The sequence below is a fragment of the Rhineura floridana genome, chromosome 3 (genome assembly GCF_030035675.1).
Source record: "Rhineura floridana isolate rRhiFlo1 chromosome 3, rRhiFlo1.hap2, whole genome shotgun sequence".
NCBI classification, from domain to species: Eukaryota; Metazoa; Chordata; class Lepidosauria; order Squamata; family Rhineuridae; genus Rhineura; species Rhineura floridana.
Window position 1 is genome coordinate 191,782,302 of NC_084482.1, and position 13,182 is coordinate 191,795,483.

Sequence of the window (13,182 nt, forward strand, 5' to 3'; positions counted from 1 at the left end):
GTGTACCATAGAACCACACACATGATATACGAGCACATTGATGGAGCTGACACCTCAATGGATGATATCATTGTGTGGGGTTCTACCAAAGGTGAACATGATCTGCAGCTTTGGAAGGTCTTAGATGCAACAAGAGCAGCAAATCTGAAATTAAATAAAGAAAAATGTGTATTTGGGGTCACTGAACTGACATTTTTGGGAGATGTGATCTCTACAGAGGGAGTAAAACCTGACAAGAGAAAGGTTGAGGCTACTGAAATTATGCCACGGCCCCAATCCAAGAAAGATGTGCAACAATTCCTAGGGATGGTTAATTACCTTGGGAAATTTATACTGAATTTGTAATCTAAAGCAACACCCCTCTGGGCACTTCTTGAACACAAACACGAGCAGTATTGGGAGCAGGAGGAAGCATGGACCATCTTGAAAAAGGAACTTAGCAGAGCCCCTGTGTTAAAGTTCTATGATCCTGGTAAGTCACTCAAGATTTCTTCAGATGCCTCACAGTCTCGGCTGGGTGCAGTGATTATCCAGAACCATGGCAGTAACTAGCAACCAGTGGCATATGCATCTAAGGCATTGACTGAGGCAGAAACCAGGTATGCACAGATTGAAAAAGAACTGGAAGGTATCCTGTTTGCTTGCCAAAGATTCCACCAGTTTATCTATGCACAAAAAGTGCAAGTAGAAACTGACCCATAAACCTCTGATAGCATTGTTTGAAAAGCCATTAAATGATTGTACTTTGAGAATCCAAAGGATGAGGCTCAAATTACAAAAATATGACTTGATAATGTCCTATACACCAGGCAAATTTATGTTTACAGCAGATGCACTGTCCAGGGCAACATAACCTTCATTGTACACAGAGCATATTTCAGATATGGAGGTGCAGACATATGTAGACCTGATAGCAGAGTCCCTTCCAATAGCTGATGGAAAATTACAGCAAATTTTAGCAGACACAGAGAACAATGATGCCAGGTGCCTCTTGAAAAAATGTATACTTGAAGGTTGGCCGCAGGACCACAGCAGCTGTGATCCAAGCCTATGGGAGTACTGGAACTGCAGGCATGGCCTCAGCGATAGCTGGGCTGATTTTCAAGGTAGCAAAGTAGTGATTCCAAGGACCCTCCGGCATGAAATGCTCAAAAAGATTCATGACGGTCATATTGGAATTGAAAAATGTAAGAAGAAGGCACTGGAGGTAATATATTGGCCACAGATCAATCAGGATGTTGCTAACACAGTAGCAAACTGTTTTACTTGTTTAAAGACTTTTCTTCTTCTCCCAGGCATTTTAGCATATGTTTTTAAATTGTTTTTTTAAAAAGTATTTTTAAATTTGTATATTTGTTTTTAATGTTTTTAGTTGTTGTAAACCACCCAGAGAGCTTCAGCTATGCGGTATACAAATGTAATAAATACTACTACTACTACTAATAATAAAGTTCCAGCCATGCCAGCAGGCAGAACCCCTGCATCTGCACCCTGTTCCACAGAGAGCATATGAGAAGGTAGGCACTGATCTCTTTAGCTGGAATTCACGAGCATACTTTATAGTTACTGATTATTACTCCCTGTATCCAGAAATCAGCAATCTGAATGGTACAAGCAGTGCATCAGTAATAGCCAGCGTGAAAGCACTGTTTGCAAGGTATGGAATCCCATATGAACAATGCACCTCAGTTTTCCAGTTCAGAGTTTAAGCAGTTTGCAAAGGATTGGGACTTCCATCACAGTACATCCAGTCCCCATTACCCCCAATCCAATGGTCTTGTGGGGAAAATCTATCCAAACAGTTAAAAACCTCATGAAAAAGGCAGCTGACAGTAGAGGAGATTTATATAAGGCATTAGTGACTTACGGCAGTACACCATTGGACTGTGGCTGGTGTCCAGCACAGTTACTCATGGGAAGAAGGATATGCTCTACACTACCCATAACTGAGGAATTACTTATGGAGGAACATAACCATATGCAAGTTCAAAAAAATAAACAAGGTCTGAAGCAAAAACAAAAACAGTATTTTGACAAAAGAGCAAAGGAGCTCCCTGCACTGAAACCAGGTGACAAAGTGTGCTTGAGAAATTACAGTTCCAATCTCTGGGATCAGAGGGGCACAGTCCAACAGCTAGTGCACCCATGATCATATTTAGTTCAGACAGCTCAAGGAGAGACTTTTCGACTTAATCATTGGGATCTCCGAGCACTCCCAAAGAGTGAGTCAGATGCTCCAGCAGGTGGGAATGGGACAGAATCTACATCAACACCTCTTGTATGTCAACAGGGCAGAAAGAAAAACAAGTTGTTCCCTAGAATGACATTATGAAAGATAAGGTGAAGGTATATGAGATGCCTCGGCGGTCAGAAAGGAAGGTGAAAGCTCCACAGAGACTTATAGAAGTTTGCTGAGAAGCCTGGGATATAGCAGGGAAGTGAGCGATAAAGACTCACTCCAGAGTGATGTGCTAGTAACCTCTCCTCTACAGAATTTAGTTCTTGCTTGTCTGTTGGTGTTTGTTACTTTGGTTGAGAAAAGGGGAGATGTAGTGATTGTAGTAATTTAGAGACATTTCCTTACAAGAAACATTGGGATGGGAGTTTAGAGATGATCCATAAAGAATGGGGTGAGGGAGTGGGGCCTGGCTGACTGAAGAAGCTTGAGGGGAAAACGCAGTATTGTTGTATCTACTGTACTACTTAACAAAACTACCTTGTTAACTGTTAGCTCTATATATCGAACCCAAACATATTACAACAAGGGGAGCCAGGATTTGGATTAAGACTGCAGCAGCAGCATTAGCAGTGTTGTGTGTGTGTTGTGTGTAGGGTTAAAGATCCTCATAAGAACATAAGAAAAGCCCTGCTGGATTAGGACAAAGGCCTATCTAGTCTCAGGCACAATGTTTTCATGGTGGCCAACCAAATACCCATGGGAAGCCTGCAAGCAGGACCTATGCACAACTGTGCTCTCTCAACTTGTGATTCCCAGAAACTGTTATTCAGAGGCATCCTGCCTCTGACAGTGGAGGGAGACATAGCCGTTGTGGCTAGTAGTCTTTGCTACCCTTATCCTATATTAATTTGTTTAATTCACTTTTAAAGCCATCGGTGGCCATCACTACCTCCTGAGGGAGTGAATTCCATAGTTTAACTGCATTGTTTGAAGAAATACTTTCTTTTGTCTGTTCAGAATCTTCCAACATTCAATCCAAGTTCTAGGATTATGAGAAAAACCTCTATCTAGTTTCTCTACACCACGCATAATCTTATACACCTCTATCATGTCCCTCTTTACTTGCCTTTTCTGTAAACTAAACAGCCCAAAATGCTGCAACCTTTCCTTATAGCAGAGTTGCTCCAGACCCTTTATCATTTTTGTGGCCCTTTTCTGAACTATTTCAAACTCTACAATATCCTTTTGTAGGGTGTTTGGACTAGACTGGGTTTTGGCTTTTCCCTCTTCTATGTTCTAATATCTGGAACAGGACACAGAAGATTTTGCCCATAAAAAAGGCATAGAAGGTATCCGAACCTTAATGAGGGACTCTCGATACAGCTGTTCAGCAGTTTTGCCTTCTTCTGAGGGATATACCGTGTAATTCAAGAGGCTGGGGTTCCTCTTGACCTCCCAGATTCTCTTCCTGATGTTGTTGATCAAATACCAGGCATTTTCATTTTCATTGATAAATTCTGTCAGCCTCAAGCCAAACTTCTTAATATATGCACGGACAATCCTGGGGAAAGGGAAGGGGAAACCAGAGGTGTCACAAAATGATTGGAGTGACACAAAGCCCAGAGCATACCAAACACCTGCACATCTGCATTGGACTGTCAGAAGATGGGAGGGGGTGTCTTTTTTCAATAGATGTATTATTAGAGTGACTCTTCCCAGCATGGAAGTGAGGCACACCCATACAAAAAAATGGAGAAATTCAGTTATGGAAACGCAACAAAAACAACAATGTACCGAAGCAGTCAGGGCCAGCCCAAGAAATGTTGCTGCTTGAGGCAAAAGACATGATTGCACACACACCCATTCCAAATTCAGAAGCTGGTCAAAAGGCAGCTGAATCTTATTTTAACACTGGTGTTACGAACAGCATCCTCCACTGCACCAGAGGGTTATCATAAGGGATGCAGGGGAGGCCATGCGACATACACACAGTCCCACCCCCCATCTTGTGACACCTCCCCACTCACACTAAACATCTGCCAGCTGAAGCAACCTCTTCACGCTGCCTAATGGTAGCGCTGGCCCTAATTGTAGCAGCTTAAAGTCCAACAAATGTATTATGAGTGAAGGTGTAAGCTTTTGTGGACCAAAGTCTACTTCATAATTCCTTGTCAGCAACACAGCTTGGGGTAGTGCCAGGGTAGGGAACTTTTTGGACCAGAGGGCCAGATCTTTTTCTCCTCTACCAACATGAGCAACTTTGGCAGATAGGTAGGGCCATCGACCTGTTGGTCATTGGACATCATTATGACATCAAGTGATTGACATCGGTCAAAGTCTGATCGTTGGGCGTATGGGAAGCACTACGCACAGCTTTGTGTGTAGCTTTGCGAGCCCTGTGCTTGCTGTTTGGAAAGTGCTGGGCGCAGGGTTTGTGCAGCACTTCTCAAATGCCCAACAAACAGCTGGTTGTCAGATGTTTGGGAAGTGGCGTGCAAAGTGCTTTGAAAACCTTGTGTTCAGTGCTTCCTAAGTGCGAAGCAGAGGGCTTGTAAAATGCTTCCCAAGTGCCTAATAACTGACTGCTTTAATGGACAACATTGTGCAAGGGGCTTTGTGGGCACTGCCAATTAGCAGTGCCTGCAAAGCCCCTTTCGGCCAAGCACCACGATTAAGTGCCCCACACCTGACATCATATAAGATGTTAGATGTAGAGAAGGTGGGCATGGCTTGCCTGAAATTGCCTCATGGGCCAAATGAAGCAGGCCAAATCAGACCTACAGGCCTGAGGTTCCTAACACATCTAGGGTAGTGTCAGGAAGTGCAGACCGCTGCCCCTTGTGACCAGGTGCATCACTACAGTTGCTCAGTGAAGAAACCTTCCCAACTGACTATACCCAGGTTCCCCATTGGCTCCTTGTGGACAATATAAGAGGACGGTTTTTGTTTAGTTTTTTTAGCAACAAAGTCTACCTGAGCTCTACTGTGTCTTATGTTTTTTGTCTTAATCTTTGGTTCTGACTCCTGGATTTTTCCCTGGCCCTGATTGCGCTTCAGTCCTGGTTCCTGACTCACTTCAACCTAGACTGCTTCCCAGTGCCCAGCCCTGACAGCTGGTCACTATCTTTCAGCCTTTTCTTCACAGGCCTGTGGTGGGGGGAAAGGGAGGGAAGCCTGGAGAAGGGTGGAATAATGAGTATTCCCATAACAGGCCCAAGCCTTCTGCCACCAACACTGTCCTGTTCACATAAAACATGGCTGAGTGTTAACCACCCAGTGGGTCACACCCAAAAGTGATGTACAATCTCTACTTGGCATGCATTTTCTTCCTCATGGTGAGAACATACTCCAGAGTACTGGCAAGAGACCAAAGTCTCTTCTGACTGTCTCCCACACAGCCTAGCACATCATGACATTCAAGGGTTTAAAGAGCAGTAACAGATGGGCAAGGTAGAATTTAGGCATGCCTAATAGGTTATAAGCATATGGTTACCTCACATCTTACCTGTGTTCATGAGGCAAGCGCATGGGCCCCAGATCTGCATACCAGCCTTCTTCCTCATTTCGATAGGTCTCTGCTCGCCCCCCCACACGCTGGCTGGCTTCAAGAATTGTCACCTGAAGGCAAACAGGACAACTGTGTTGTGTCATTCTGACAGCTACTTCCTGGCAGAATATGCTGCCTCCATTTCCACGCTCAGCATTTTTAATCTGGAGGGCAAGTAGGAGGGCAGTTTTCTTTGCCATGTTATTTATCCAGCTTCTGACTGACAGCATCAGTTGGCTGCATGGGCTCTCCTCCCTTTCTCAGGGCTAATATACAAGGGGATTGATATTCTTGTATAGCATCTGTTGCTGCCAACCTCCCTCCTTCCTCCTTCTTAAGCCTAGCTTTCCCAAACAGCAGATGCACTCTGGACTGTTACATGTTAAAAGGCAGGTGGGGACTTCCAGGATGGAATATTCCTCCTGTGAGATCTGCTCTGGGCCGAGAGATTTGTCACATTTCCAGACAGTGGAGGCTGGTCGATAGCCAACCCCCATCAGCCTGCAACCAGTCAGGGGGCAACTCTACTTATTGGCTCTGGCTCCACCTACTGTTGGCTTCCTTGCCTACTGCCCCACCAGTCCCAATGGGCACCAGCCACCACTGCTTCCAGACTGTTGCTGTTTTCAAGTGGGATTCAATCACATGTCGGCACACTCAGATTGCAAATTCAAGCTGTGCAATTAAAGTTGATTTGGCCCTCTTGAATACTAAACCTACCCACCCTGTCCCCCAAAACCAACTTTCTGTGATATGAAAAGTAATGACAAAATACACTCAAAAGTGGGGGGATAACACTAGTTTTGATGCAATGTCATCTACCCTTTGCGCAAACAAATCAGAATCAATAAATAGCTGATGCCATCTAGCCTCCTTGCAAACTTTGTGCACGCAAGCCAGAATGCTCAATAAACAGGTTGAAGGGGGGTGACCTCAGAATAGGGATGGAAAGATCTCTCTGTTTCTCATTTTTCCAATCTAAAATTCAGGTTTCCACGTTTCTGCAGTCATACAAAAAGAAATTTAAAAAAAGATTCTCATAAAAATTCTCCAGCATTTTAGTGTGAATTTCTCCTAATAAACACATTTTTGTAGGCAGCTTGGACTAATGTACACATTTTTGCAAGCAATTTCTTGTCATATAATGCATTTTTGTATGTTATTTTCACACATAAATTCATTTTTATGAACTTTCCCCTAACATATGCATTTTTGTAAACATTGGTTGGTGAACTGCACTGCAAAATTCGAATGTGTGAATTTCAAAGGATGGCTGTGTTTTGGTTCTCATATTGTTTTGCAAAGTGCAGATTTGATATATTTGGCTTGAAATGTGAACTGAATTTCTTGCACATTCCTATGTCAGAAGCAGAGTGCTGGTCAAAACATCTGACAACAGAGGGGCATCTTAGGAACATAGGACGCTGCCTGATATCAAGTCAGATGATTGGTCCATCTTGCTCAATGTTGTCTACACTGACTGGTAGTGGCTCTCCAGAATTTTGGGCAAGGTTCTCTCCCAGCCCTACCTGGAGATGCCAGGGATTGAACTTGGGACCTTCTGCATGCAAGGCAGATGCTCTGCCACTGAGCTATAGCCCTTCCCTTACCATGTGGCCAGCTTCCATGAGAGTGTAGGCTGCACTGAGCCCTGACACTCCTGCGCCCACAATCACCACATGTCTTGGGTGTGATGTCTTCCCCAGCCCATTCCTGGCTATCTCTAGAAATTCTTCATAATCGTCTGCCTTGAAGCACTCTTGCAGTGGGCCTGAATCATCAGTCCAGCAGCTTTGCAGACTGGTGAAGAACAGCAGGGTGGAGAGAACTGGACAAAATACACAAATGTACAAGAAAGATACAAATTAGTCTGGATGTCCTGCAGATTCCTGTCATTCATCCTCTGTCTAGTTTCCTTTGGCTGCCTCCACATCATGGCATTTGCTCATTTGTTTAGAATATTTACCACCTGCCTACTATATGAAGTTCTTGAGGTAATTTACAATGGGGATTGCCGATGTGGTGCCCACAGGCACCATTGTGCCCATCAGTGCTCGCAAAATGTCTCAGTATTGTTCCCTCAAACATCCACATAACACAAGAAATTGTTTGCTCTTCCTGCTCAGTTCCTGTTTGCACTGGCTCAGCCTCTTTTACATTGAACACCGCCTCTTAACCCCTGCATTTATTGGATGACAGGACACCCATCACTCATTCTGAACAGAGGAGAGGTGCAAAGAGCTTTTCTCTGTGAGCAAGCACAGCAGTGGCTGATGTAGATGCCTTTTTTCCATTGATGGAGTGGCTGAGAGGGGACATGCCTGCATCATTTTGTAGTTCTGTCAATCTTTTGTTGTTGCTCTTTTGGGTGTGGCATTCATTTTGTTATGCCATGCCCCCTCAGCCATTTTGTGATCGGTACCCATAGAGAGTATACCTCTGGCTTTATAAAAAACATAAGAAGGTCACTTTTTCCACACATGACTTTTCCAGAGGTTCCGTTACAGATTGGGACACCACCACTGCAGAGAGTAGTGATGCAGACTATTCGAACCATCACACCTCTTCTCAGAGCTTGGAAAAGTTACTTTTTTGAACTACAACTCCCATCAGCCCAATCCAGTGGCCATGCTGACTGGGGCTGATGGGAACTGTAGTTTAAAAAAGTAACTTTTCCAAGCTCTGCCTCTTCTTTTTTGGAAGACAGAGGAAAACGAAAACCCATTGGCACCCACTCTCCCCGTCGGAAACGTTTCACAAATCACAGGTCTCCTCCATACCGACTTCACAAAAAATGCTAATCGTCAACTTATCTAAAAGACTGCTCAGTTCCCTAGAAATGAATGTCTTAGAGAGAGGACTTTCTTTTGTCCCCACTCCTTTACATGATCCAGTACAAGCCAGATTGGACCTCTTCCGTTAAAAAGGGCATACCTTTTTAAAATATTTTTATAATAAATCTCCAGACCTTGATTCACCCACATTTGCCTCCTGACATCCTGGTTTTTCTCCTCCTTCTTCCTGCTATTTTGGATGTCAACCACTTTTGCTCCACCCATAGGGTTGCCAGGTTCTTGGCCTGAGACTGATCCTGTATCTTTAGGAGAAGAGAAAGTCAGCCAAGTGCAGGTGTTCTTGCAGTTCTGTAATGGGAAAAACCACAAGGTGGAATTCTCCCTCCGCCCTGCACAACTTTTAAAGATACAGAAGACCTCTTGGTTGCCAGGCCCGGCCTCCAAGAGGTCTTCTGTATCTTTAAAAGTTGTGGAGGGGGAAGGGAGAATTCCACCTTGTGGTTTTTCCCATTACAGGTTTGCAAGAACACTTGCCCTTGGCTGACTTTCTCTTCTCCTAAAGATACAGGATCAGTCTCAGGCCATGGACCTGGCAACCCTAACCCACAACAACACTTAATCAAAATTCCAAATATGCCGATTGGGCCCAAAAGACTAGTGATCCCTATTTAAAACACAATAAAATAGCTAAGGGTTTAAGGTGGGGGAAAGTTATGTGCAAGTCCCCCTCCCCCCCGATATTGCACCTGCCATTCTGCTTCTCAATCGCTGAGCCACAGCAGGTCTCACTAGAGATGAGGCTAATTTTAATTGAATATGAAGTACACATTTTCAGAAAGTATATAAACCATAGTTTCTTTTAAAAAGTTAAGTTTATTGATGTTTTTCTAAAAAATTACACTGTGATATTTTAATATAACTTTGTCATGTCAAATATTATGTATAAAAATGCAACAAACCTGTCAACTCTCCGCTAGTAAGGGAGATGGGGAGGGAGGCAGAGGCTGCTACTCAGATCTTTGCACATCAAACCAAGTGCAAACACACCCACCCACTCAGCCAGCAAGCATAATCTCTCTCACTTAAACACCTCCCAGACCCTGCCCTGCCACCAGCTAAGGGGTACTCACCCAAGCAAACATTTTCCCCTGAGATCCAAAAAAAGTTAAAATACTGCAAATGCAGCACAGTAGCCAGAGAGGGCGGTGGAGGCCACTTTGTGTGCCAAGTGCAAACACAGTATACACACACATGTTGTCATCTTTCACCTCCACAGTTCTTTATCTCCATTCTGCTGCTGCCTCCTTCTCCTTTATCGATGTTCTTGCCCTCCGGGCCTGGCTCCTTTTTCTCTCCACTCCATTCTTCACCACCACCATCCATTTTTTAAAAACAATTGTTTTCTCCACTCCACCCCATCTTGCTCTCCACCTCCTCCCTTGTTGCCTCCTACCCACCCACAGAGCATGAGGGAAGAGCAACACTGCACAGAAGCCCAGTTTGAGGCACATGATTTTCATCAACAAATCAGAGGAGCAGAAGACTTCTCCTGCTTCCCCCCCCCCAAGTAATGCCCCAAAGTAATGCTGGAAACATTACAATGACTCCACAAAAGTAATAAAATTACTCCTAGTTCTATTACAATCAAAATGTAAAGGAATTACCCACTCATTCCTCAAAAAAGTAATGAAATACAAGTAATTCGTTACTTGTAATGAATTACTTCCAAGATCTGAGCAGGACCTGAGTGCAAGAGCACTCTACCCCCTTGTGGTTTCCAGCAACTGGTATTCACACGTATGGAGTTGTGGAGGGAGAACATAGCCATCATGGCTAGTAGCCATTGATAGCCTTATCCCCCATGTATTTTTCTAATTCTCTTTTAAAGCCAACCAACTTGGTGTCCACCACTGCTTCCTGTGGGAACGGATGGACTGCTTTCAAGTTAATTCCAGCTTATGCCGACCCTATGAATAGGGTTTTCATGGTAAGTGGTGTTGACCATTGAACCGCACTGTCACTGAGTTTGTTTTCCATCAAGTCTGAAAAACTGTAACTAGGGGGAGTTATATCTTTGCCCAGTCTGGGAACGGACTGCCAAGGCCGTTGCTATGGTAACCATCGCGATAGACTGGGAAAAGTTCTAGCAGCTATCTGTGTTAAGCTGTGTCTTCTGTGTATTGCCTCTGAACGGAGAGGTTCTCTTTTGTGTTTACCTTTGAAGAGAGATGTACCAGAAGGGGGGTGACTGAAGAAACTCTACATGTATTTACTCTTAAGCCTTTGGCCATAATGTCTTAATAAAGACTCTTAACATGCTCTAATGCTCTGAAGAAGTTTCTTGCTCAACTTAACTCCAACGTAATGTATGCTGTTTCACGCAACAACGCACACACGTCAACAAGGGTTATGGGCCCAGATCCACAGCATGTTACACGGGAGTAAGTTGCTGGTCTGAACGGCAGACGGAGTTCCAGAGGGCAGCTTGATTGATTATACCAGACGGAGGTGAGCAACATGGCTGTAAACCTGTCTGGGGGAGGCTTGCCAATGGAAAGATTGACGGAAAAGAATTATGGCAGCTGGAAGCCGAGGATGCGGGCTTTGCTGATAAAAGAGGATTTATGGGACACAATAGATGGACCCACTCCGGCGGTACTGACTGCGGCCTGGACGCGTAGAGATCAGAAAACGCAGGCTTTTATACTTCTGGCTCTATCTGACTCTCAACTGCTACACGTGAGAGATGTTACAAACGCCAAACAGATGTGGGACGTGTTGGAGGCTCTTCATGTGCAACAGACTGCGGGATCTAGATTGTGTTTGGCACGGAAGCTTTATCAAATGCGCTTCACGGGTGAGTGCAAAATGTGTGAGCATCTCACGGAATTCAGACGCCTGTTTGCTGAGCTGACGGACCGAGGCGTCGAACACTCTGAACTTCAGAAGACCTATCTGATCCTGGCTTCGCTCGATGGGACTTGGAATAATATGGTCATGGCTTTCGAAGCCATGCCTGACGGAGGTCTGAACATTGTGTTTATTGAGGAAAAGCTGACCCAGGAATGGCAGCGGAGACAAGAGGCGAAAAGTGCTGAGGAAAAGCAAAGAGCCAAGCTGAAAGAAGAAAGCAGCAGCAGACAGGAAAACAAGCAAGAGCATCAAAGGCTGAAGGCTTGTTATGCCTGTGGGGCTCGTGGGCATCTCCAGAAAGACTGTGCAGTCAAGCGAAACTCCAGGGACGGAGCCTTGAAGCAGGGAAGTGTGAACTTTGTTTGTAAACAGAAGCCACAAACTTTAGCACCTGTTAACTGGCTTGTTGACAGCGGGGCAAGCCATATATTAATCAAAGACAGAAGTTTATTTTATGCTTCAGAAGAAGTGCAGGATTTTGTGCAACTTGCGGATGGATCACAGAAACGGGTGGAAGCCCGAGGACTGGTGAGATTTAATAAACTTGGGATAATGTCAGAATGTTTGTTTGTTCCAGAATTGGCTCATAACATATTGTCAGTCAGAAAACTGGTGAGTTGTGATTTTACTGTATTGTTCCACAAAGGCCAATGTTATGTAATGAGGGGAGATCAAGTGTGTTTGCAGGGAAGCCTTAATGATTCACAGTTTGTAATAAAGAGCAGTCAAACAGGGTGTGCTGTGTTAAACGCTGAGGCACAGGTACATCAGGGCTGCGTTCATGAATGGCATCAAAGGCTGGGGCATGCAAACCTTGACATGATTAAGAAAACCCCCATGCATAGTGAAAACATGAAATTGAAGGATTGTGGACAGATAATGGATTGTGATTCTTGTCATAAAGCTAAAATGACTATTGCACCAATTAACCGGGAGGCTGAAAGAACCACAACAGCTCCCTACCAGCTAGTTCATGTTGATTTATCAGGGCCAATAAATGCTTCACGAGGAGGTGCGAAATTCTTTATGGTACTGGTTGATGATTTTACGAAATACACTCATGTTTATTTGCTTAAGCAGAAAAGTGAAGCTGAGCAGAAGCTGAAACTGTTCATTAAGAGAATCGAAACTCAACATGACGTCACTGTGAAAGCGATTCACTCAGATCAAGGGGGGGAATTCACAAGCAAAGCGTTAAGTGACTTCCTTGAGAGTAAGGGAATACGCCAGACTTTCACAGCTCCTTTTAGCCCGTTTTCCAATGGATCTGCTGAGAGAAAAAATAGGGTGCTTCAGGAAGCAATGAGAGCCATGCTGATGGATTGCAGTTTAGGGAATTCCTTCTGGAGAGAAGCAATTCTTTATGTGAATTACATTCACAATAGGGTATTACACAGTGCACTTGGAATGTCTCCTTATGAGAAAATCACTGGCAGAAAACCGAAAATACAACACATTCAAAAATTCGGGGCAAGGTGCTGGATCCACATTCCACAGGGAAAAAGGAGGGGCAAGCTTGCGCCGAGGGCACAGCAAGGTTTTGTTTTGGGATTTCAGAATGCATATTTCAGAGTTTGGTGTCCAGAAACACAGCAGTTAATTCTGAGCAGAAGCATTAAAGTCTCAGAAAAACCTTGGGATCAAAGGGAAACAGTTGTTCTTACAGGGTCAGATGACACACAAGAACAATCATTTAAGCCAGATCTTGACATTAAAGTGGAAGGCACACAAATACCTCTCAGAGATGC

The 13,182-nt window shown here is 44.3% G+C and overlaps 1 protein-coding gene across 2 annotated transcripts in view; it reads right to left on the reverse strand.

Moving 5' to 3' along the window:
* LOC133380860 (L-amino-acid oxidase-like) overlaps nucleotides 1-13,182 on the reverse strand; it is a 47,671-nt gene that overhangs the window by 13,996 nt on the left and 20,493 nt on the right. For both annotated transcript variants that reach the window (XM_061619007.1, XM_061619008.1), the window contains 3 exons: nucleotides 7,337-7,554; nucleotides 5,685-5,797; nucleotides 3,539-3,740 (listed from right to left, as the gene is read on the reverse strand). In XM_061619007.1, coding sequence (XP_061474991.1) covers nucleotides 3,539-3,740; nucleotides 5,685-5,797; nucleotides 7,337-7,554 — 533 coding nt within the window. The remainder of the gene's footprint in view (nucleotides 1-3,538; nucleotides 3,741-5,684; nucleotides 5,798-7,336; nucleotides 7,555-13,182) is intronic.